The sequence below is a fragment of the Capra hircus genome, chromosome 7, assembly GCF_001704415.2.
Source record: "Capra hircus breed San Clemente chromosome 7, ASM170441v1, whole genome shotgun sequence".
Classification (NCBI taxonomy): Eukaryota; Metazoa; Chordata; class Mammalia; order Artiodactyla; family Bovidae; genus Capra; species Capra hircus.
This window is the reverse complement of record NC_030814.1, coordinates 87,311,683-87,338,225: the sequence shown is the minus strand read 5'-3', so window position 1 is coordinate 87,338,225 and position 26,543 is coordinate 87,311,683. Positions and strand designations below refer to the sequence as shown.

Genomic DNA, 26,543 nt, shown 5'->3' with positions numbered 1-26,543 from the left:
TGGAAGATTTATTTATAAAGGGACTGTTTACAAAACTGTATGTGTAAAGGAACTCACATGGATAGTAGCAGATAAGATGTTGCTCCCCCAGATCTGAAGATGAGAGGGAAGTTTTCATCCAAGCAGGAAGGAAAGAACTGCACAGAGGTCGCCCTGAGAGAAACTTTGAGGGACACCCCGTGAGGCAATCTCTCAGGGACAGAGCCAGGAAAAGAAATACCTGCCGTTGCTCTCTTCCCTCCTTCTGATCTCTGGTTCAGGGTCCCCCATTGGCTGAACCAACCACAGCTCATAGGGTACAGGAGCCATTTCAGGCAGTTCATACAGGTGATTCTTCCCAGAGAAGGCTAAGAGCAGCATCAAGAAAGGCTGAGAGTATATCTAAAATTATAAACAGATGACAAGGTAGGCATTTTTTTTGCTTTGGTTCATGGCTGTATCCTACTTGTGGTAAGTCTACAATAGACATGTGTCTAGGTCTTTGTTCAAGAGAGAGGGAATGACCAACTGATGCCAGTTGCTGATGATAGAATGAATGAAATAAGAATTGAGAACTGACCTTTAGACTTTCCAAGCAGAGGTCAACAGTAACTGGGACAAGAAGAGTTTTAGTGGAGTGGTTGGGATTAAATTCTGACTGAGGTCTGTGTAAGAGAGAATGGGTATGGAGAAGAGACAGTAAATATAGAAACTTCTTAGGACAAGGAAGAGCAGAATAGTGGTACTGAAGCTTGAGGGTGGGTTTCAAGAAAAAATTTTTTAGATGGGAAATATTTCAGATTGTTGAATGCTGTTGAGAACAATCCAGTCAACAGAGGGGAAAAAATATTTGGCAAAGGACAGAGGAGAATTGTAGGAGCAAAGTCCCTGAATAGCTAAGAGGGTTAGACTGAGTTCAATAGCAACTTGGGATATGATCAAAGTAGTTTTACATGGTACCAGAAAAAAAAGGGGGCTATTCAATAAATGATGGTGAAGCAAACTGTCACCTTATTAAAAAAAAATATATATATATATATCCTGCTCATATCATAAACAAAAATAAATTCTAGATGGAAGGCCCAAACATAAAAAGCAAAATATCAATATTCATAGGAAAACGTACACTAGAACATTATAATGGCTTTGGAGTAGAAAAGAATTTCTTAAAAAGCTATAAATGCAAAATTAATAAAGGAAAATATTTTTTAAAGGAATACACTAAAAATAAAGCCCCAAACTACAGGCTTATCATAGAATTCAAAGAAAAATTACATACTGGAAAAAGGCAGTTGCATCACAGATAACCAACACAGGAGTAATAGCAAGAGTATATAAGGAAGCAGTAAGAAAAGTCAGATAGCCCAACAGAGCAAGGTGAACAAAGGATACGAGTACACATTCATAATGGAAAACTGTAATGACCATAAACATGACAGGACGATCCACCTCATCAGTAATCCAGAAATGCAAATTAAAACAATGTGATACCTTTTCATATGTATCAGTTTGACAAAAGCGAGAAAAGTCATACATAACAACAGTGGGGATATGGAGAAAAGGAATCTTACACATGTTATTGGAGAATCAATTGGTAAAGTTACTAAATTCCTAGAAGACTAAAATATGTACATACACTATGCCTAACAGTTCTGCTTCTTGGTATATATTCAGATAAACTTTTACATTGGTGCAAGAATCCATGTGCCAGCATTTTCAGCAAATTTGTTTGCAATATCAAAAAAAAAAAAAAAAGAAACAATGCTATTGCTTATCAAAAGACATAGATAAATAAATTAGCTTATTGTTACAATGGAATAAGACATAAAACTGAAATACCTAGATACTTATCCAACAATATAGATAAATCTCAAAACTTAATGTGTGGTAAAAAGTAAGCTGCAGAATATATGAGGCATAACACTATTCATTTTCATTTTAAAGCCACAGAACAAAACTACATATTGTTCTAAATACACACACATTTAATAAAAGTATAAAATAAGTATGGGAATGATATCCACCAACTACAAATTATCCCATCTAGGAATACAGAGTTTGTCTTTCATTTTTTAGTTCTATATATATATTTTAAGTTGCTTCTTATTTTATAGTTTTGTTTGCTATTATAAATAGGATCTTTTTTCCATTTCACTTCTCATAGGTTACTCCTGATATATAGTAAAGTTAAATTAATGTTGTATTTATCTACTTTCACTTTAGAAAATTCTGCTTAAGAATTAGAATTTTCATTTCTTTGTTGATCTATGGCTTTGTGCTTACAGGGAAATGATTGTTATTCTATCTATTCTTATTACTTTGCATTTTTTTGGACATTGTACTAATGTTAAAATGTGCAACTGCAGGCAAAATGAGGACCAAGTTAAACACAATTAGACTCAAGTCTTTATTTCAATGTTCTGGACCAAATGTTATGCAAGCTCTCTCTCGTATTTCCCTTAGCTTCAAATCTTTAGTGAAGGATTCTTCCTCACACATGCCTGCCAAATCTGATTCTCCTGCCATACACCCTTTCTAACTTTTGCCAAAAGATTGTTTTACAAAGTCCTGCTGGGCCTCTGAGTCTAGATATCTGCAATCAGAGTTTGTACCATCTTCTTTCAATAGGTTTCAACAGTCAAAGTGAAATGTTAGATGTGGGTAATTCCCTTTGGAAACATAGGAAGTTTTTTTTAAACTAACTAAAAGAGATTTAATTAAATTTGACATCGTACCTGAGAAGTGAGGCACTAAGATATTCATCATTCTCAAAATTTTCTCTCTAGAGTACGGAAAATCTTTGTTTCACAACAGGCCAAAATCTCATAAATTGTTTTAACTGAACTAATAAAACTATTAAATAATGTTAAAATTCATTTGAAATATAAATACATGCTATTTAAGGATGGGGTGCCAAGTCTAAAATTTCATGACAGTGAAACCTATTGTTGATATCCTGGTCTATTACAAATGAAATTTATGGCAGAGTCTTAAGGCACAGAGACATAATGCATACACACATGTATATACACACATGCACACATATGTAATGTATATACATATATATGATGAATATATTATACACATATAGTATATGTCTTAAAATGTCTAAGCTACTACCTTTAATAAACATTTAAATGACTACTTTATTTTACATGTTAATTATTAATCTCTATTGTTCCTAATGCAAACTACAAAATAAAGAACTACTTTTTGATGAGATATTTAAATTAACATGAGTGAAGAACAGAACAAGGGGATTCAGATTAAAGAAAAAAGCTAGATAGAAACTTCTAAAAATGTTAAATAATACTGAACAATGAAAATATATATCAAACTTCTTCAACTTTCCCCAATATATAAAATACATTTAGAGAGATAATAATGGTAATAATAATAGTAAGTCAGAGAATTCAGTGATTGTATAAGAAGACTTTCAGCATCTTCTTAAAAGGGCAAATTTCAAATGTGAAGCAACTTTTACTTTTATGTAGGTTTAATTTCCACACACACAATAAGAAATATGTATGAGAGATAAAAATTATGTAATGAATCTTCTATATAATTCATTTCATATACTAACTAATCTTCAAATTATTAGGTAACATAAAGGGTAGTCTCTGGTTTACTGTTAAGCATCCTATGTCAAAATAATTTCAACAATTTACTTACTAAAATTAAATAATTTTCAAAATATGACATTTATATTCAGTATGACTACACCAATATGTTTTTGCCAACAAACAAAGCATTTTGCATTAAGAATCTTGTAAAAATTAAAAACCCTGTGTCATCAAACGGGAGAACTGACCAGTGAATGAAGAGAACACACTGTTCACTGAGCAAACAGAATGGTAAAGATGTACAGATAAAAGAGAAACAAGAAGAATATTAAATACAATTCTGTAGCTCCTACCATCAGATGGTAGGATGCCAAGCTGCTGTGTGATACTGTCAGTCTTGTCAGGAAAGAAACACATTGAAGAAAAAAAGCTATTTAGATCTTATTGATTATAATGAAGAGGATGTACCACATATTATATTTTCACAATAAGGTCTAGCTGTGGTCTAAGTGCAGCTAACTCTACTAAGCCTATATTATGTAGTTTGATCAAGGGCCGCTATTTCCTTAAGAAATTAGGATTTCTTTATTCCTTTTATCATACATGATTTTGACATTTTATTCATCTATCTTCAGAAGACTGATTCAAAGTTTTCTTTTAGGAACACAGAGATACACTCTGTCTCTAAAACGAAACTGTATTGTTATTTCTTAGCTACTGAAATAACTTCAGTCTTTTAGGAAACAAAGGCCACCTTCTATGGAGTGTTGGCACAACTGTGACTTTTAGACCCATTTAATCTTTTGGGAGACTAAACATTCATTTAATCTAGTAATTTTAATCTAATAGTTTCCGTTCACGTGGGAAAAAAGCCACCAGGCTGCCAAAACACTTCATTCTCAAATAGCTATGATAAAACCAAAATGCTCATCAAGGTCAAAGAGAAGTGCATATAACTCCCCAGCCATATATTTCACTTTATGCAGTTTGATTTTCAATGAAAATGAAATGTCTTCTTACCTAATGTTCTTTAGAAATACTTAACTATGTTCCACAGTTTTCAGCAATGTCCTTTCAACATGAAAGCTAGTTATGAAACTATAATTCACTCATTTTCAATATGCCATTTTAGAGGAAAATATCTGCATTTCCAGGAGTTTGGTTAGAGTTGTATATTTTAAAATTAAAAAACGACAAAGACTTAATTTTATTTTTTTTTAGTAAAAGTCACTGCTTCTGAGTTGGTGCATCACAATATGGCACATTTTCTATAAGAAGGTCTTTCCTAGGGACCAATTCTGAAAGAAAAACAAAGAGAGCGTTTAATATCATTAAAATTAAATTCAAATAAACTCTAAAATTTGTAATAGTAAAATATCTAGTTATAAGATAAGTCTTCCCAGTGATATTTTATTTCAGTTACCTTCTAAGGTGGTGTTCTTTATGTTAAATGGATAGTTTAATAGGATTATCATTTCAGGTTATATAAAAACATACACAGCCAACTTAACGTTTTATCATTATTAACTATAATTAAATAACAACAAAACACCTTGTCAGTAGCAGATTGCAGGTTAATGATAATTAAAACTATCAACTGGAAAATTAGTTTATAGTACCAACTCTATAAAAAGCACGACGACTTTTCTAATTTAAAGATTTCAGGGAATTCCCTGTCAGTCCAGGGGTTAGGACTCTGCACTTTCACTGCAGGGTGCCACTTCCCTGCCTGGTGCAACTAAGATCCCACACGCAATTGCAAATTTGACGGAACTGTGGCTCTCAACTGGAGGTGTTCTGGGTGGTCATAGTAACTGAAGAGTGCTCCTGGAATTTAGCAGGGAGGAGCGAGGTATGTGCGGGACAGGCTGTGGAGTGAATAACTCGCTGTTTAAAATGACAGTAGGGCCTGACTGGGAAACACTGTTCAACAACGATGATGATGATGATGACAACGAATGCTGAGCCCTAGGTAAGACATCCTGCTGAAGTCAACAGAGGTAAAGCCTGTAAGATACAAAACTTTTAGAAGAACTGAATCAAGTGGAATCAAGTGAACTGTTACAATCAAAGCTGCTCACACCAAATTCTATGAAGTAACTTGCTTATATTCTTCAAAAACAACAAGATTGTGAAAGACAAAGAAAGACCAAGGAACTGCTCCAGATTAAAGGAAGACTAAAAAACATGATGATTAAATGCCATTTGTGTGATCCTCAACTGGATCTTAGACCAGAGATCTATCCAATCCATTTTTTTTTTTCTTCTGCTATAAAGGACACTGTTAGGACAAACAGAAAAATTTGAATAAAAGAACTGAATCAACATTAATATACTGACTTTGATAATTATACTGTTGTTATGTAAGAGAATGCCTTTGCTAATTTAGGAAATACACAAAGAAGTATTTTAAAGAAATATACACTGAAGTATTTCTCTAGCTCTAAACTCAAGCAGGCTGTTATGGTCTGAAAAATGCTCATTTGGGGGAAAAAAAGCCACATTATGTCTGCAATTTACCTTCAGAAACTTCAGGGAAAAAATGAGGACGAGATGATAAAGCAAATGTGGTAAACTGCTAGAATTTGTAGAATCTGGATAAAGGGAATGGACATATTCTTCAACTTTTCTTGTATCTTTTCTATAAAGTTGAATCATTAAAAAACTCTTATAATGAATTCAATTCAAAAGGAAAACTGAAATTCTTACAAAAAAGAGAAGTGATCTGACTAGAGAAAATACTCTTATGAGCCACATGGTAAATCTGGCTTACTGAAATGAGAACCCGTTAAATAAGTGTTATTTAACCATTTTTTATATCTCACTTGCTGCTTCCAAATCTTTGCAGCTTTCATCAGAGAGCATATTACAGTTTAGGTTTTAACTTTTTAACGACAGTGAATTGTTTCACTTATCAAACATATAGGTGCTTATTTTTTCCTGGGCATTTCATCAAGAAAGAAAGATACACAGATGAATATATAATAGTCACCTCAGTACAGCACAGTGACTGCAGTTAATAACATTGTATTGCATATTTGAAACTTGCTTAAGAGAGTCTTAAAAGCCCTCATCATGAGAAAAAAAATTTTGTTAGTATGTATGGGGACAGATTAACTCACTTTATTGTGGTGATTATTTCAAAATATATATAAATATAGAATCATTATGTTGTATGCCTGACACTAATATAATGTTACATGTTAACTATACCTCAATTATATATTAAAAAAAAGCCTCCTCAGCTTTAAATAGTTCACAAGCTAGTGGAAAAGACAGATTAACCAAAAGTCCAACAAAAAATGGTTTAAGTAAGTAAGAGATTTAATTTTCTCACTTATCAGGAAATACAGATTAAGGCAACCCTAGGCTAAGGCAGGTCCTTAGTGCCACCTCCAAGGACCCAGGCTCCCTTCCTTTTCTTCGTGTGTGGTGTCTGCCTTCAATGCTGCTGCCAGATCACCTCTGCATTCCAGGCAGGAAGGGGGGAAAGGCCAAAAAGCGGAGTGCTGGCTTGGCCTATGCCTTTTTAACTGAAAAACAATAGCTTTATTGGAAGCAACATTCAGCAGACAGCTGCTTGCACTGGCCAGAAAGGTGTTACATGGTCTGAAAAATCATCCCCCTCCTCTCCCTGCCTGTCATACTCTACTCTGAACACAGTTTTTCAGTTAGTAAGAAAGAATAGACACTGGAGAGGCAACAAGTCTACCACCCTTTTGGCTGCACAACGTGAATAGACACCCTTCTTCCCATACGCAGAAAGATACATCTGTTTGCTACCTGACCCCTAAGGTCTCATCCAGGTTCAAAACCAGGATCTGCAGATGATGTGCTATGGCCTTTCCATTAGGTCCAGCTGTGGTTCACACAGTAGCTGCCTACTGGACCACAGTAAAGAACAAACAGGACACAGCAATAAAAACCTGGAATGGAAAATACATGGCAGTTACTGCTCCATAGCAAATCCTAAATCCTCTGGACAGGAAGAGCAAGAGCTCCTTGCTCATGGCAAAGCAATAAATTCTGGTCAGCCAAACTGGCAATAGCTCATCCTGTTTTCTGGGAGACCCAAAGACCCTCTATTATCCACTGTCCTTCAAGGCTCCTGGTCTGTCTTCTAGGGGATCCAGATGCGGGGATATTAGGGAAAATGCTCTTCTTTGACACTCGGAAGTTTTCATAGTTTACGTCCTGTTGATATGAGTTAAGGGATCAGGATAGCCTTTAAGAGCTGAAGAGACCTAGCTATGCTTGGGGTTTCTGACAACACAATTTACTCAAAAATTTTATAAGCTACACATCTATTTTCTCCCAGTCATTCTCATGTACAAGTAGCCACAGGCAAACATCCTGACAATTACTAAGCATGAATATTTTCATCCTTTGGCAATGGTCTCTGTGTTGTCCCAAACCTCCCTACCCCGTCGTTTAATGGACATGTCTTAACACAATGAAAATCTACAGGCTCAGGTGAATAAATGTACCCTATATCTGATCTTTGTCCAGCAAATGAGAAAGATTTGGGATACCGATCTTATTTCATATTAGAGCTAAGAGGTCCCTTGCTTGTACTGGCTTTAGTTTTGTAGCAGCTGGCATTTTTTCAGGCCTGTAAGGCTCTAAATTATAAGGGCTCTCAATCAATTAGAGTTTAGGATGGGGCGAGAAATGTCCCTCAGCAAAGCTGTACTTCTTTTCATCTTTGCTTCACAGACTGACTAGCTTAATCTGCATTAATCCTCTTTTTCAATATTTTGCTGAAAGTAGAAAGAAATAACGAGCACATACTGACATTCTGATTACACTGCTTATTGCTGTTAGCTGTACTCCTAAGAAACAGGAAGTGGTATGTTCATCACTACATAACAAGGGCCACCAGCTTAAGGCCTGTGATGGTCAGGTCCATGTTAACAACACTCCCCCCAACCCCTGCTTTCATTTCATATTTTATGTTGTGTAATCTCAAGTATCTCACTTCTTGGCAACAACTTTTACCGTTCTTAGTTAAAAGTAACAAAAGCTGACTGGCTAATTAGGCAGAAAAGGCATTTATTAACAGTTTATTGGTCTAACTCAAGGAATTACTGTGAGGGCTTAAGAATCAGGCAGGCTTGAGGCTAAGCTTTCAGGAACACTGTCCAAAGCAATACCACGAACTGGCCTGATGATGAAAACTGCTACTGCCTACAGGGCACTAGAAAAAACTACCACCATTTCTGTGCTCATGGAGCACAACTCACTATATTTAGGATGTTGCCAGAAACTCAACTTTAATACATCTGTTCCTGCTATACCAATGACACTTCTGGAACAGTAACTTGACTCTGCAACCACTGACGCTAACTCTTGCCAGAAAAATGGGTTTTGTGCCAAGCTTCTTTTCTCAAGCTCATTTAGGAATAAGGGTAATGTAGTGTGCTACATATCCATGCCTGAGCTGCAAAGGGAACTAAGGAAATGAATATTCTAGATTCTGTTTTGGGAATTTAGAACTCATAGAGATGGAAATCCCTGAAATACAACAAGGTTATTTAAAAACTAGTAAATATCCAAAATAAAACATATTAAAAAGATCATACACCATGATCAAAAGGGATTTACTACAGAGATGCATGGATTTTTCAATACCCACAAATAAATCAATGTGATACACCACATTAATAAAATGAAGAATAAAAATCATATGATCATGTCCACAGACGCCAAAAAAGCATTTGACAAAATCCAACATCCATTTATGCAAAAACTTCTCAACAAAGTGAGTAAAGAGGGAATAAACCTCAACATAATAAAGGCCATGTATGACAAGCTAACATCATACTGAATGGTGAAAACCCAAAAGCTTTCCCTCCGAAATCTGGAATGAGACAGGGATGCCTTCTCACCACTTTTATTCAATACAATTTTGCAAGTCCTAGCCAGAGTAAACAGGCAAGAAAAAGAAATAAAGGCAACCAAATTGGAAACAAGTAAAACTGTCACTAGCTGAAGATGACATGACATAACATATAGCAAATCCTAAATATTCCACCAAAAAACTGTTAGAAGTAATAAATTTGGTAAAGTTGTGAGATAACAAAAACAATACCAAAAAAACCTGCTGCATTTCTATATACTAATAATGAACAGAATAAATATCAGAAAGGGAAATTAAGAAAAACATTCTATTTACGTACATACGGATAAAATAGCTAGGAATAAATTTAACCAAGGAGGTGAAAGACTATTAACCTGAAAACTATAAGCCACTGATGAAACAAACTGAAAACACAAACAAATGGAAAGATACTGTGTTTTCACGGATGGGAAGAATTAATAGTGTTATTGAAATGTCCACACTACCAAAACCTGTCTACATATTTTATGCCATCCCTATCAAAATTTCAATGGCATTTTCTACAGAAACAGAACAAACAATCCTAAATTTGAGACACAAACACTCTAAAAAGCCAAAACAAATCTTTAGAAAGAAGAACAAGACTGGTGACATCACACTTCTTCTTTCAGACTTTACTACAAATCAGTCACAATCAAAACAGTATGGTACTGGCATAAAAACAGACATATAGATCCATGGAACAGAACAGAGGGTCTGGCAATAAACCCACTCATACATGGTCAATTCATTTACACCAGAGGAGTAAGGAATGTGCAGTTGGGCAAGAAGAGTCTCCTCAATGCACAGGGCTGGGGAAACTGGACAGTCACATGCAGAAGCATGAAACCAGTCACTTCCTCTCGTTCATCTTTATACCACTTCAGAATGCGTGCTTCACTCAGAACTTCAGCTTTATAAAAAAGCACCACTGTTTTCTTGAAGGTGTTCATGAAATGAATGATTTCATGGCTAGAGTAACTTTTTAAAACAGAGATTAGAGAATCAAATTTGTTCTGTCTTGAACCCACAGGCATTAAGTAGAAAGAAGAGATCCATATATAATTTAACAGAAAGAAGGAGGACATTATTAAGGCAATATAGCATTATACCCTATAATCATGTAAGAGTCAAAAGTTTTCTATCCTGGGGGAAAATTAAATATACAGAAAGGTAAAAGAAAAAAAAAAGAAATTTAAACGAATATTATCATTCTTAAAACTAGGCTTCTTAAATATAGTTATCAAATTTAGCTATCTGATATTATCTAAACTTTTATTCATATAATAAAGATTACATTTTGCTATAATTGCTATAGTACACAGAAACTCTAAAGATTATTATTAAGACTAAAGCTAATGACTATAAATTTTCAGTTTAGGATTAACCATGTTTGCTGCCCTTAGAAATATTACTTAGATCAAATAATTTCTGATGATGCTCATAAACTAAAAATAACTTTGAAAGCTGTACAGGAATTAGAATACTGGACATTCAGATTTACTGTTGCTGTTTAGTTAAGTTGTATCCAAATCTTTTGTGACTATGTGGACTACAGTCCCCCAGGCTCCTCTGTCCATGGAATTTCTCAGGCAATAATACCGGAGTAGGCTGCCACTTCCTTCTCCAAAGAATCTTCCCAACCCAGGGATCAAACATCTACACTGGCAGGCAGATTCTTTGCCACTGAACTACCAGGGAAGCCCATTCAGATTTATCAAGCTGCAGTAATCAAGACATTACGGGAGCGATACAAGGACAGAAAAGCAAACTAACTGAGCAATTATGAAGTCAAGGAACAGACGCACAAATATTTATTATTTGATTTTATGCTAAAGGTGACCCTATAGTGCAGTGGAAGAGTGGTCTTTTCAATAAATAATGCTGGATCAACTGAATATTCAGATATTTAAAAACTACATCTTGATTCCTATCTTATTCCATATAAAAAAATCAACGCTAGTTGATACAACCAATGAAAAATATCAAACAATAAAGCTTTGGAAGAAAGCACAGGATGATCACTTCATGACCTTGCTTGAGATGGACAAAATTTTCTTAAACAAGACAAAAAACCATAAAAGAAGAATGAGATTAAACTGGACTACATTAAAATTAAGAACTTCTCATCAAAAGATAAAAACAGCAAAACAAGGGACTCCCCTGGCGGTCAGTGTTTAAGACTTCGTGCTGCCAACGCAGGGCGTGCAGGTTCTATCCCTGGTTGGGGAATTAAGATCCCACGTGCCATGTGGTGTGGCCAAAAGATAAAAAACAGAGAACAAAAATAAAAAATAAATAGCAAAATGAAAAAGCTCAAAGTAGATTCTTGTAATATATATATATATCCAACAAAGGATTTATATTCAGAACATATTAAGAATTCCTTCAAAGCAATAATAAAGAGGCAGGTAACCTCTTAGAAAAACGAACAAAAGACCTGAACAGCCATATCCAAATGACAACTGAACACCTGAAAAAGTGCTAGTACTTTGTTAATTACCAGAGAAATGCTAATTAAAATCACAATGTGGTACCATTATACAACTACTAGAAATAATAAAATTAAGAGATGCCTAGTATTAAGAGCCAGAGAAGGCAATGGCACCCCACTCCAGTACTCTTGCCTGGAATATCCCGTGGACGGAGGAGCCTGTGGGCTACAGTCCATGGGGTCGCTAGGAGTCGGACAAGACTGAGCGACTTCACTTTCATGCATTGGAGAAGGAAATGGCAACCCACTCCAATGTTCTTGCCTGGAGAATCCCAGGGATAGGGGAGCCTGGTGGGCTGCCGTCCCTGGGGTTGCACAGAGTCGGACACGACTGAAGTGACTTAGCAGCAGCACCAGCAGTATCAAGAGCTGGTTAGGATATAAAGCAACTTGAGTTCTCAGACACTGCTCCTGGAAATGTAAATTAGTCTAATTACTTTGGAAAGCTGGTCAGCAGTATCTATTCAAGCTGAATCAACATATACCATATGACACGGACATTTCACTCATATAATATTCATAGAAATGTTGCTATATCCAATAATAAAGATGAATGGCACAAAGAAAGAGAAAGAAGCCAGAGAATATAGAAATCCTATATGATTCCAATTTATTATATTGGGTTAAAAACTGATACTGTTGAAAGTCAAGACCGTGGTTATACTTGCGGGGGAAGGGCTGACTAGAGGGGCATGAGGGGTCTCTGGGGATAGCAGTAACATTATATAACTTGATGTGGAGATTGGTTACATAGGCATCTTAGTTTGTGAAAATTCACTGAGCTGTACTATTATAAACTGTGTACTTTTCTGTTTTTATGTTGTTTGTATCTTTGCTATTGTCCCCTCAAATACTTTAAGGAATGAAAACCAAGAAAACCAAGTATTATATAAAATGAGAAGCCCCACCAGGAGTCCGGAGGTATAATAGAGGATCCTCAACTATATTCCCATTTTGTATAACCCCAATTCTCCTAAATTAAAATAACTTGAATCACAGAAGAAAAGATAAAGAAACAGATTTAGTCTAGATAGGTGACAAATTATACTATGAAAATTAAGAATGCCAAATAAATTATTACAAAAACAGTCCTACAGGCAAACCCATTATATATTGCCGGTTTGGTACCAGACCACTACAAATAAAGTATCTCAATAAAGCAAATCACAAAAATTTTTTGGTTTCCTGAACCATGTAAGAGTTATGCTTGCATTATACTAATAGTCTACTGAATGTCTAATAGTATTATGTCCAAATACTTTAATTTAAAAAGACTTTATTATAATATACTAACCATATTCTGAGACTTCAGCAAGTTGTATTAGTAACATAAAAGAGCACTGATCATGGATCACTATAACAAACACAGTTAATAAGGAAAAAGTTTGAAATACTCCAAGAATTACTAAAATGTCACACCGGGACACAAGTGAACAAATGTTGTTGGAAAAATGGCACCAGCAGACTTACTTGACTAGCCTGCTTGACAGTTTGTAATAATGCATTCTCTGGGAAGTACAATAAATTGAAGTATGCCTGTACTGTCTTTGTAACTGAAGTTTTGCAATACAACCAGTGGTTAAGATTAAAAAGAAAAAACAACAAAAGAAAAAGAAAAATGTCTAGTAAAGCAAAGTTTCGTAATTTAGCACTTTTAAATATAGCCTTACAAATGTGTACAATATATACCACACTGGCAAAATCAAACTGTTTTACTAATTAGCATTAAAAGCACTGTAATTGCTCAATAGTTTAAAATGCATTGCAAGCAACATTCTTTTTTAATATTACTTACTCAGTGTATTGTGGTCTGTGTGAATACCTTGTATAACAGATGTTCTGAGTATCAATTCAACATCAGAACCTATTTTTATTAGCTGTTAAGAAAATAAAACAAAAAGAATAAATCCTTTGCATATTTTTTCAATGGTTCACATTAATGTACTGTTTTTGAAAACTACAGGTTTACTACTACAATTTCTTTTTAGGTGATACTTGCTTTTAACCTTTTTTTTTTGGCTGTGCTTTGCAGCCTGTGAGATCTTAGTTCCCCACCAGGGATCAAACCTAAGTCCCCAAAAGTGGAGTGTGGAGCCTAACCATCGGACTGACGGGGAATTTCCTTGCCTTTAACTTTCTGTAACCATTCCAAGCTTATAGAAAGCTTAGACATGCATATACTTTTACCTTTTATCTATCCATTCCATATTTTGATCCAGAACAGATTTGGAATATTTTTTGTTATAACATATATTTTACAATACGCTTAAAATGTGCAGTTTTCTTGTTACTCTTTTGAGTGCATCTGAATCTTTCTTATACTATAGAGTTGGATGTTCTGAACACTAATAAAAGCATTGTATTAGGAGTCAGAATATTTGGACTCCAGCTCTGGCTCTGTCATTGAGTGTGTGGCCGTGGGTTAATATCTACTCTCTTTAAGTTTCAGACCTCATCATCCCAAAATGAAGAATGGGCTAAAACAGTGATTCTCAGAGCAGTGGATCCTTGGGAGGATCTTGAGACCCTTTCAGGGAAGGCATAATGTCAAAATTATTCTCATAATACTAGAGCCATCTGTACTGTTTGAGCTGTGAGCAGTAGAGCTTTTTCTTTGGAAAACCATTTCTACTTGAATGAACCACTGACAGACAAACTCTGATTATTCAGATTTGGGTAACTGGCAGAAGTTTTCTTGAAGATGAGTGATATGAGTACCTTACTTCAAGAAAACAACTGACAGTCATTTGCTTACAATGACAAAATTTAAGCTTTTAAGCAAAAAAATCACAATTCTGGAGAACTTCTATCTGTAATTTTAAGGCTGACAAATTCTCAATACTTCAAGATTTTTCTGATGAGATGGATATTAACAGATGCAATTTAAAAATATTACATACTGAACTATGTCAATATTTGGAAGGTCTGCATTACGTGGTAAACCTATGTTTTTCAAATCATTAGTGCATGACATTACAAAGCCATGCATGGGTAAAAGACCCACTCAACAGGAAAAACATTAAAATCTACTGGTCTACGAAATGAAGACATGAGGACATATGAAAGAATATCCTAGAAAGAAGCCACAGCATAAATGGCCTCAGACAAGAAAGCTCTTGGTAAATTAAAGCATCCTCAAAGAAGGCACTAAGCTGGATGAGTAAGGTACGTGGTGAGTTGAGGTGGGAAGTTAACAGGAGTCAGATGATGCAGTGCTAAAGGTCACGGCTGGCAGAGACTTTAGGCTTTACTTTGAATGGGATGAGGAGCCATGGGCTATGCCTTTTTAAAAGGCTCACTGTCTTTAAGTATCGAGACTGGGATGCAGGGAGTTAGAGCAGAAGCAATAACAGCTGCTAGGAGGCTGTTGTAAAAATCCAGTGAGAAATAATGGTGGCTTGAAATAGGAAATAATACTGGGAAGATAAGAAATGGTCAAAGTCTGGGTATATTTTGAAGGTTAAGTCAATAGGATTTGCTGTCAGATTGTATGTAGATGTGAGAGAAGGAAAGTAGTCACAAAAGAGAACACCAAGGTTTTTGGTCTGAACATAAAAAGGAGGGAGCTGCCATTAATAGACATGGAGAATGCTGTAGGGGGCAAAGCCTCACCTCCTGACAGACCTGAGAAGGGGCTTAGTAGGGTAGAGAAAGCAAAACAATGAGCCTTCTCACTAACTGGAGGTGCATAAATTGAGCTGAGGTTTAGGTTTAAGGCTGGAAACAAAGCTAGATCAGAAACAAGGGATTAGGGGATAAGAGAGGGGATAAGCAGGATGTGGTTATGTATGAGAACTGGAACTCCCCCCCAACCCCCCCAGCCAAGGAAGTAAATACGCACACCCATCCATTGGTCTAACAGATAACAGAGTTCTACACTGCAACTAACCTTTGAAGAAAGTTACTGCTTGTTTAGGTATGGTATCAAAGAATATTCACAATTATTTGAAAAGGATAATATATACACCTACCATCTTCCAACTATGTATCTATATAAGGCTGAATTTTCTTTGCATAATTGAGTCTGAAAAACACATTGCACCAGGTTGAATAAGGAAGCAGATACGAGAATTTAGCTGACTCCTATTAAGCCAGGCGTTACAGAGATTTGCAAAAACATAAAATAATGCCATTCTTCTCACTATATTTTTCTGAAAATAGTTATTTTTCATGAAGACTGTATATGTTAGCATATAATAAACTTATCAATTTTAATTATTTAATTAACATATGTTTTAAAAATTTCTCAGTTTTAAATTCTATTATGGTAAATATTGATAGGTATAACATACATACAACACTTTTTGGAGTCTTCAGTTTTTTAGAAGGTAAAGTGGTCTTGAGACCCAAAAGTCTGAAAACTGCTGATTGAGAGGCCACCTAGGATTCCTTTTGGTGCCAAGACCTCATCACAATATGTGACAATGTAATTAATTACCTACAAATTACTAAATATGTAATATATGAAAGTACAAAATATATACATATATGTACACACACACGTGTGTGTATGTGTATATATATATACATATAACAAGTATCTAATTTCAAGAGTGCTTACTGTTAGTGCTCTATATGTGAAATTAATCTGGAGATTATAGTTCACTTTTCCAGTTTAGTTGATATAAACTGACTGCAGTATTTTTAAAATCATGACCTCAAAATTTAGAAACACAGGCATATCTCAAGAGATATTGTGGGTTCAGTTCCAGACCACCACAATAAAACAAATATCACAATAATGTGAGTCACATGAATTTTCTGGTTTCCAACTGTCTATAAAAGTTATATTTACAATATACACTAGTCTATTAAGTATGCAACAGCATTACGTGTAAAAGAAAATAATGGGGACTTCCTGGCGGTCCAGTGGTTAAGAATCCACCTTCCAGTGCACGGGATGTGGGTTCCGTCCCTAGGGAACTAGGATCACACACGCCCTGGGGCAACTAAGTCTGCGCTCTGCAATAAAAGATCCCACAAATAAAATCTGACGTGGCTAAATAAATAAGACAATATTCATATCTTACTTAAAAAACACTTTATTATTAAAAAATGCTAACCAGCATCTGACAATGCAGGATTGCCCCAAACCTTCAATTTGTATAAAACGCAGATTGTGTGAAGTGCAATAAAGCAAAGCACAATAAAATGAGGTATACATGTACCGTATTGTTAATAATCAGTTTTCTGAACAGCAAAATAGTACAAACCTTGGCATACATCTTTAAACTTCTTTTCAAGTCATGACTTGATTATAATGTCATTTTAACTGCTTCCATAGATAAAAATTACATAGTCCCCATTTGTCCTATCATAAGATTAGGTTAAATCTCTCCTGTTTTGTGTTAAAGGGAAAGAAATCCTTAGGCTATCTCATTTTGTCTCATTATTGTATTACAGATATTCACTACTTCAAAAATAGCATTTTCTCTACTAAGTATAAAAGTATTTGCATAAAATTTTTTGTTTCATTATGTGGAAATTCTATTAAACATAGAAGAATTTCTCTAAATTGTACCTTCTTCTTTACTAAACCAATTCTTGGAATCTTAATTAACCCAGCAAATAATTTTTCATTTTCTTCCTAAGGGTCCTTTCCCCTACATTTATACAAAGTTAGGTCCAGGACCACTTAGGAAGCAGTGTTCCTTCCTAAGACAGAGACAATGTATGTATGCATATGACTTTATACAAGAAAAGAATCAGTGTGCACTTTTTCAATGAACAAGCATTGGGAATACTAGGGAGCTCACAGAATAATGTTAGTAGACTATCTTCCACTAAGGAAGTGACTAAAACGCAAATACAGAAGGTAAAGTGAGAACAGTTCATAAACCCTGGCTATTCAACTTCCACAGCGAAGATATGAATTAAAAAAAATTCTGTCCAGCTGAGCTAAGTGAGTAGAAGTTTTCTCTGCATAACTTGAGAGAGTTATCACACTCACTCTTCTTGGTTTGTCACTTGCCTTAGACAAAGAGAGCATCTCTGTGAGTTTCTAGGTTGGTTCAGCCGTTCTGGCTTTGATCATGGTTACACTTATGTTCCTTTCACTAGGCAACTTGCTATCTTATAGTTGTAGGCACATGACCCTTGAGGAGGTGAGCCATACCAAACAAGTGAAGGTCATTTATAGTTGTGATGGCTTTAACTACCAACTAATGGTTTTTATTTCATAAAGTCTCTCCGTTTTTATCATTTCCTCTAGTTGCTAAAATTTGAGTTTTATTGTAATTGAAACATTTAATACTGTACCTCTTCTATTTTCTTAGGAGAAGTTTCAGTTTTATTACATTTGAATTCTTCATTTATCTTTATTCGGGCTGCTAGAAAAATGAAAAAAATATGCATATAGTTATCTGCTTTTCTAATTCCTGTCCCAATAATTTACATAGTACTCATTATATTACAGTACAATATGCTATATACATATATATCTATTATTTCTCTAACAGAAAAAAGTAATTTTGCCCTGTGTAAAACAAAGTAAAAACTAAGAAATTTATTTTAAAAGTCTTTTGGAGAGCTTTTTACAGGTTGGCAATTTGTAATTAAACCTAATAAATATTTTCAGCATTCTAATATTTTTGTTTCCTGCTTTTTATTTCTAATTTCATTTGACCCTCTAGCTGTGAGATCCTAATAAATTCAAATTAATACTTTGCTTTTGTAAATATAAGGATCTGAATTAAAATGCTTTTTGTTTCTAAGATGGCAAAACTCAATACATATAAGCATGTTTAACTATCCCTCCTCCAAAACACTTAAAATGAAGATACGGCGGCAAAGAGGATATGTAAATAATTTTGAGTGCCTTGGCTGACAAGTAAAGTGATGAACAAATGAAACTTTTGTTCATATAATCCAGTGCTTTGGCATCACTACAGCAGAATAATTTAATATAAGTGATAAATTACCTTATATTACTGCTGTGAGCATTTGATAGTAAATATGTACTGTTAGCTATTCTTATAATTATTTCACTTAAAAACATTTAAAGGCACAAAAATATGCTATGGTGATGGAGATAAGCCATGGAACCTTCCTTTTATGCTCAATACATGTCAACATGTAATGTGGTTAAGAGTTCAGGCTTTGGAGCCAGAATGCTGAGGCTAAATCCCAGCTCCACCTATCTTTTCGCATTACTGTCAGTTTTCTCATCTGCAAAACTAGAAATTATAATAGTGACTACCTAACAGGTCTGTGATAAGAGTTAAATAAGGAATTTGTGTAACATACATATAATATGAAGCATATACTTTAATATTCAAGAAATGTTTTGGTAAATTACAAAAACTTGAATTCATAGGGACAGTGGGGACACTTTACCTAGATGCCCTTTTCTTTTTCCCTTTTTTAAAATGGAGGCTGAATTTTTAAAAACAAATTTTATTGGAGTACAGTTGATTTACAATGTTATATTAGTTTCTGCTGTACAGCAAAGTGAATCACTTATACACATACATGTATCTACCCTTTTTTAGATTCTTTCCCCATACAGGTCGTTACAGAGCGTTGAGTAAAGTTCTTTGTGTTATACTAGTTATCCCATACCTTATTATTTATCTATTTTATATACAGTAGTATGCATATGTCAGTAACAATCTCCCAACTTATATACTCTCCCTCCTAAGGTATCCTCTTAAACAGCTTTAGAAACTGAGTATGACCAACATAGAACTTAAACTTTAGAGCTCTGAGTTCCAGAAAAGACAGAAACCACTTTAAACAGTGAAATATTGAATCTGGAACCATTTGTGATAGATTCCCTTTCATAGTTTCATAGCTGCTGCCACTTCTAGAAAGACACAGGCATTAACAATATGGTAGTATCTGGTCCTAGACAATGTGAAAATTTGATTATATAATAGAGAAATGAGTTTCATGGCTTAAATGTAAGGTAAGCAATGGAGCACAGTGAAATTCTGATCCTTTTTTTTTTCCTTATTCTTTATGAAAACATGATCTTTTACAATTTTTCTTTAAGTAAATACTTCTCAAACAAGTGTAATATAAACTCATTAAAACAAACATAAAGAGAGAGATAGTGAAGGTTCATCGCCCAAGGCAGGTCTTAACCATACAGGGTCTCTTTGGACTACTAGCAGCCAACTGAAAATTGGACTTGCTTCATAGTGGCAAAGTATAAACTTACCTTCTAATGCTCTAGCATCATTTTTAAAAACCTGTTGTCTGGTCCTGTGCAATGTTTTAAAGAGCTGTAAAACCTGGAAAGAAAATCAGAATTCACACCTCAAAAGAAAAAATTTTCACATTTTACATAATTACAAGGATTAAACAGCATTTATTTCTTAGATTATTTTTCAAAGTAGCTGGTGAAAACAAGAGTTGGTCAAAATAACTCCCTTGATTATTTATCTTTAGATTAAGAAAAAATTAGCCTTATGTATTTACAAAAATAAAACAAAATTCTTTCAAACAAAATAATATGAGAATGGTTAAAAAGTTAATGATCCCCCTGCCAAAATTAGTTTGCTAAGGTAACCAACTTTGCTAGTGTGGTATGTATTTGTTTTCATTTTTCTTAACATAGACCTTCATCTGCTGTAAAAGTCATGTACACATGCATACAAACTCAAGAATATACTACATCTTAAAAGAGCCCAGAAGGAAGATGTTTTAGATAATTTAGGAAAGTTTAATTGTGATTTCTCAAAAGAGAAGTAGAATGCTGAGACTTCTGAATATTTTAGACTGTGCTAAACAATAACAACAAAAGCGTATGCAATACTGTCCCCCCAACACTGTTCTCTCTTCTGTCTTCTCAATTTCAGTATGGAAAACAATGAATTTCTGAAGCCAGAAATCTCTAGGTCATTCTTTAAATCTACCTTACTCCTCACGGAGAAATCGTAGGGATTTCTCTCTAATCTTTTGGATATTCTCCATCACCCAAAACAATTTAAATTCAGATCTCTCCCTATCTTGTGCTTGGACTACTGACAAAGATTTGCCACTCTGCCACCGTTCCCTCCTTTCCCCCAGTCCATTCACCAGATAACAATACTGAAACTTGACTGAGTGTATCCTATGTGCTAGGCACTATTCAAGCATTTTACGTATATGAGAAAACTTACAGCATCATAGGCAGATACCAAAAGAGAAATAGGAGGCAGAAAACATAAAAATTAAACAAAGATTAACCAAAGAACTTTCTCAGAAACATAAGTTTTTGCAAACACAGAATAACAACAAAAAGAAGTTATAGTAAATCTAAAAAGGATTGTTCAGAAAATGCCCCAAAGCTCTTGGATATCAAATGAGTGACAGCAAGGATTAAGTTCAGAAAAACTGCCCAGAAAGTAGAATGGGCAGTTGAGGAAAGGACAATAAAATTAAAGGAGTTGGCCCAACAGTTACAGTCACAGGATCTCCAACAAGAGAGAACAGAGAACACAGATTCCACCAAGTGCTCAACACAAACCCGTGCTGCAGCCTATCATGATGTAAGTGCAGCACAATGCTAATAAAGACATCTTGGAGGAAAAAAACAGTCCACGTATAAAAAAAAGAAAATTAGAAAGCCACCTGGTTTCTAAACAGCATCACTGTGAGAAGACAATGGTATAAAATCTTCAAGCTACATATCCAAACTATCACCTAACTACAATTACAAATTGCTATTTTCAGAAATGCAAAGTCTCTTATTTGCTATATGCTCTTTCTTGGAATGCTATAGAAGACGACTGTGCTCCATCAAAACAAGGGGCTCTCTCTTTCTCTCTAACACACACACGCGGGCACACACACAGTGGGAATGAGGGAGACAGGTGATCCAACACAAATGAGACAAAGGATGGTAAAGGACAAATATAGGTCAGCATTTGTGTAGCCAGCAAAGAAAGCAACTATTCTGGACTAGAGCAAAAGACTGGATTCAGAAATGATGATGCTAGGAAAAAAAATGAAGCTAGTAGATAATAGTTTTGCTCATAGTTTGGGAACAGATAAGAAGGAAAACCAATAATAAAAACAAAGCAGTTATTAACTTCAAGAAACACTAAAACTTAGGAAAAAAAGTCAACATAATCATATATTTATATTAGAAGGCTCAGCTTTGGACAAATTTTGTATAATTATATGAAAGATGAAAACAGATTCACCAAAATTTGTATACTGAGAGAAACAGGGTATTAGGGGGAACTTAGTCCTCAAATGGAGAAGGCAATGGCAACCCACTCCAGTACTCTTGCCTGGAAAATCCCATGGACGGAGCCTGGGTAGGAGGAGCCTGGTAGGCTGCAGTCCATGGGGTTGCTAAGAGTAGGACACGACTGAGCAACTTCACTTTCCCTTTTCACTTTCATGCATTGGAGAAGGAAATGGCAACCCACTCCAGTGTTCTTGCATGGAGAATCCCAGGGACGGGGGAGCCTGGTGGGCTGCCACCTATGGGGTCGCACAGAGTCGGACACGACTGAAGTGACTTAGCAGGAGCAGCAGTCTTCAAACTCGCTGCAGACGGTGATGGCAGCTATGAAACTAAAAGACGCTTTCTCCTTGGAAGAGAAGCTATAGCAAACCTAGACAAGGCATTAAAAAGCCGAGACATCACTTTGACAACAAAGGTCCACATATTCAAAGTTATGGTTTTTCCAGCAGGCATGTATGGATGTGAGAGTGGGACCATAGAGAAGGCTGAGCACCAAAGTACTGATGCTTTCGAATTGTAATGCTAGAGAAGACTGTTGAGAGTCCACGGACTACAAGGAGATCAAACCCAGTCAATTCTAAAGGAAATCAACGCTGAATATTCATTTGAAGGACTGATGCTGAAGTTGAAGCTCCAATACTTTGGCCACCTGATGAGAAGAGCTAACTCATTGGAAAAGATCCCGATGTTGGGAAAGATTGAAGGCAAAAGGAGAAGGGGGCAGCAGAGGATGAGATCATTGGATGGCATCACTTGGAAGAGAAGTGATGGACATGAGTCTGGGCAAACTCTGGGAGACAGTGAAGGACAGAGAAGCCTGGTGTGCTGTAGTCCATGGGGTCACAAAGAGTCAGATACAACTGAGCAATTGAACAACAAAATCCTCAACTTTTGCAGACAAAGGTCAGTAAATAACTCCAAAGAGGAAAAAAAAAAAACAATAGTAGTTTAAACATGTTATTTATAAACATGGAGGGAAATCTAAGAAGAAATAACTAAAATGATTAAAAAGTGCTTATCTGGGGAGCAGGAATTGGGAGTATATAGAAAGAAGTAGATACCTACTGGTTTCTGCATAACACCATTTGACTTCTTAAATTTTATACACTTATTTCCTTTATAAAAACTAAAAATATACATAATTTAAAAAGAGAAAGAGAAAGGACACTTATCAACAAAAAGAAAAGACAACCCATAGAATGAAAGAAAATATTTATGTCATATATCTGATAGCGACCTACTATCCATAGAGCATATAAAGAACTTTAAAAAAAAAAAACTAATTTAAAAACAGGTAAGGATTTGAATAGACATTTCTCAGAAGAAGACAGACAAACAGCTATTAAGGCCATGAAAAGATGCTCCACATAATTTGCCATTTGAAAAATACAAATCTAAATCTCAGTGAGATACTACTTCATCCCAGTAGAATGTCTACAATCAAAAAGATAGTCAGTGACATGTGTTGGCAAAGATGTGGGAAAACTGAAACTATTACACATTGCTGATAGGAATGGAAAACCTTGCAGCTGCTTTAGAAAACAGTTTAGCAGTTGTTCAGAGAGTTAAACACAGTTATCATATGACCCAGCAATTCCACACCTAGGTATACAACCAAGATGAAAACATATGTTCATACATAGTAGCATGAAAGAACCCAAATGTCCACCAACTCACAAATGGATAAATAAAATGTGGTGTATCTATTTTGTTATGGCTTGAATTGTGTGTCCCCACAAAAGACATGTTGAAGTTCTAATCCTCAGTACACGTAAATGTGACCTTATTTTGTATTTTCAAGATAAAAACTGTGGTAACTTGTTGGAGTAGCCATAGGAAACTAATGCATATTTTACTACTGGAAGTGGGATGCTTCTTTAACAACTATCTAAAAATGTAGCAGTGACTTTGAAACTGAGCAATACGTAGAGACAGGAAAATTTTTGAGGCGGTTGATAGTGAAGGCCGAGATTATCTTGAAAAAGACTGTTGGCAAACACAGGGTTGTTAAAGGTAGTGGAACGTCAGAGAAAACCAGGGAGTTTAATACTACAAGAGTAGTCGAAGAGGCTGCAAGGGATTAAGAAGGAGGTGAAAAGTAAGTATGCCTAATTATTTTACATGCTATTTAGGGAAAAAAGAAAGTAATTCACTTAGTACAACAACCAGTATCCCTACTTTAAGAACTACTATTAAGAAAATGTCTTCATTACCGCCTTGGAACTAATATCACCTTGGAGTTAATAAACTTTTATTAAAGTAAAGAAACCTAGGTCAGACTGTCTTCTTGTTTTGATGTACTTATATTGATTAGACAAATTTAGGTAGTGTATATGGAAAGTCAATTCTTTGCAGTAAGATCAGTTTAAATCTGACGTTACCACTTATTCTAAGCTTAGGCAAATTAGCCTTTTGCTTCAATTTTCTTGAATAATAGGCTAGTTTTAAGGGTGGGTGATATAATTTCTGTACTAGGTTTCACTTTAGCTGGTTATCATTTCTGTCTTCTAAGTATGGGTTATATACCCCTCATGAATACATCCACAGTACTAGGCACTTACTACACTTTCTTGAAGTGTCCCCTACTTCCTGAAAGGCTTCTCAGTCACCTTGTATCTTCCACTTAGCACAAGTGTCTTCTACACAAGATCGTTCTCATCAAAAGCACTTTAGGAATGAATTCTATTTAATTTCATTGTATTCAAGTTTTCCAAGCAACTTCCCACTTAAAGGATGGTCCATACGCTACTTCCTCTTTACAGAATACTCCTTCCTCTCTTCTCCTAGGTAATTTATTAAAAAAACCCCCAAAACTATTTATTTTAAATTGGAGGATAATTGCTTTACAATATTGTGTTGGTTTGTGCCATACATCAACATCAATCAGCCATAGGTATGCATATGTTCCCTCCCTCTTAAACCTCTCTCCCAGTCCTACTTAATTTCTAATAACACTTCAGGTCTCAATTTACATGAGGGATTTTTTTTTCCTTTTGCATCTCTCCAGACAGGATAAACCTGTTGTATGCTCACAAAAATACACTGTATTTTCAATTCAAAATACAGTGAATAAATACTCGTAATTAAGTAATTGTTTAAACTCTTCCTACCTGCCAGACTTCTGTATGAAGTTACTGTTGCATCCACCATGCCTAGAAAGTACAAGCTAAATGCTGGCCATTAAGTGCTACTAAAAGCTATTATGGACACTCCGAAAGTTTTTTGAAAGAATAACCCTTTACAATTCTATCAGTCCTGTGACATATATTAAAATGTACTAGGAACAGAGTTCAGTAGTATAAGAGAACTCTTGGCAGCTCCCTGTTATTGACCAACCAATTATAAGCACTGTTTGTTTTTTTCTCACTATACAGGTCAATTTCCCTTTTCCATGTTTATGTCTCAACCGGCCATACTGATAATACTTAATGTTGGCTAGGGATGGCTGATCCCAGAGAATTGTACGCTGGCCAGGAATGCGCATCAGTTTGATAAGAAACTTGCGATCTCGATCCTGAAGGGGGCATCACCTCCCAAAGCTCGTTCAGAGCACTCAGGAATCTCAGGTCTCTGCTCTGTCTCGTTAAGTGCTACTTTAGACAAGTGTTTTTGCCGGGATTCGGTATCCTTGGTTACCTATGCACATTTTGGTTATTTGACGAAATCTTTTACCTCATCTGATGGTTTCAGCGTAGGACTTTGGGGTCCTGTACAATTCGCAAGGACGCGAAATGGGTCCCTCACAGAAACGCCCGGTGTGGAGATGGAAAGGGGGCAGGACCCAAGTCACTGGCGTGCATCACGGATAAACCTTCTGTACTTGGTAGACGAGGAAGTAGGACTACCTGTACCGCCCTCCCTCCTCCGCACCTGCACAAACCCTCGCCTGCCCTCCAGGGCTGGTTACAGGCTTCTCAGGTGTAAAGGCCACATCCTCCGCGGAGGGTCCTGAACCTCAGTTACAGAGACTACAGACTATGTTCGCAAGGCCGCTCTCTTACCCTCCCCACTGGCATCGCATTCAACCCCTCCCCGAACCCAGTCACCTTGGCCGCCTGACCCATGGCTCTCGCCTCCGCTTGCGGCCACTTCTCCAGCGGTGGAGTCGCCCCGCCTCCCGGCAACCAATCACCGCTCATCATCCGCCGGTCCCCGCCCCGTAGTATTGTTCCTAACTCACCGCAACCAATCACCACAAAGCATCTCCTTCGTAGCCCCGCCCCCCCGCGAAGGAACAGGCTAAGGGAGTTGGGTAAGACCGTGGCCTCTGGGAAAACCGCGAGAAGCCGCCGAGCTTATTTACGGCAAAGACAAGAACGGAAATAAAATGAACGCCATATTAGTTAGGGGCAGAGGCACTTCCGGCCGTTTCTGAAGCAACTTCTCGTGGTAGAGTGTTGGTTGATAAATAGCTTCGGTACCTTTATGACCTTACCTCTTGTTTGGGGG

At 35.9% G+C, this 26,543-nt stretch overlaps 1 protein-coding gene across 2 annotated transcripts; it reads right to left on the bottom strand.

The window, feature by feature from the left end:
- LYRM7 (LYR motif containing 7) lies at positions 1,161-26,220 on the bottom strand. 2 transcript variants are annotated; one of them, XM_005682641.3, is made up of 5 exons: positions 26,141-26,220; positions 20,076-20,148; positions 18,173-18,243; positions 13,710-13,791; positions 1,161-4,840 (listed from the first exon to the last, which is right to left on the bottom strand). In XM_005682641.3, exons 1-5 carry the CDS (start codon positions 26,156-26,158, stop codon positions 4,770-4,772), a joined length of 315 nt encoding a protein of 104 aa, XP_005682698.2. In that variant the 5' UTR covers positions 26,159-26,220; the 3' UTR covers positions 1,161-4,769. The 2 variants fall into 2 exon arrangements, with proteins under 2 accessions (XP_005682698.2, XP_005682699.2); XM_005682642.3 differs by having other exon boundaries at positions 18,173-18,240.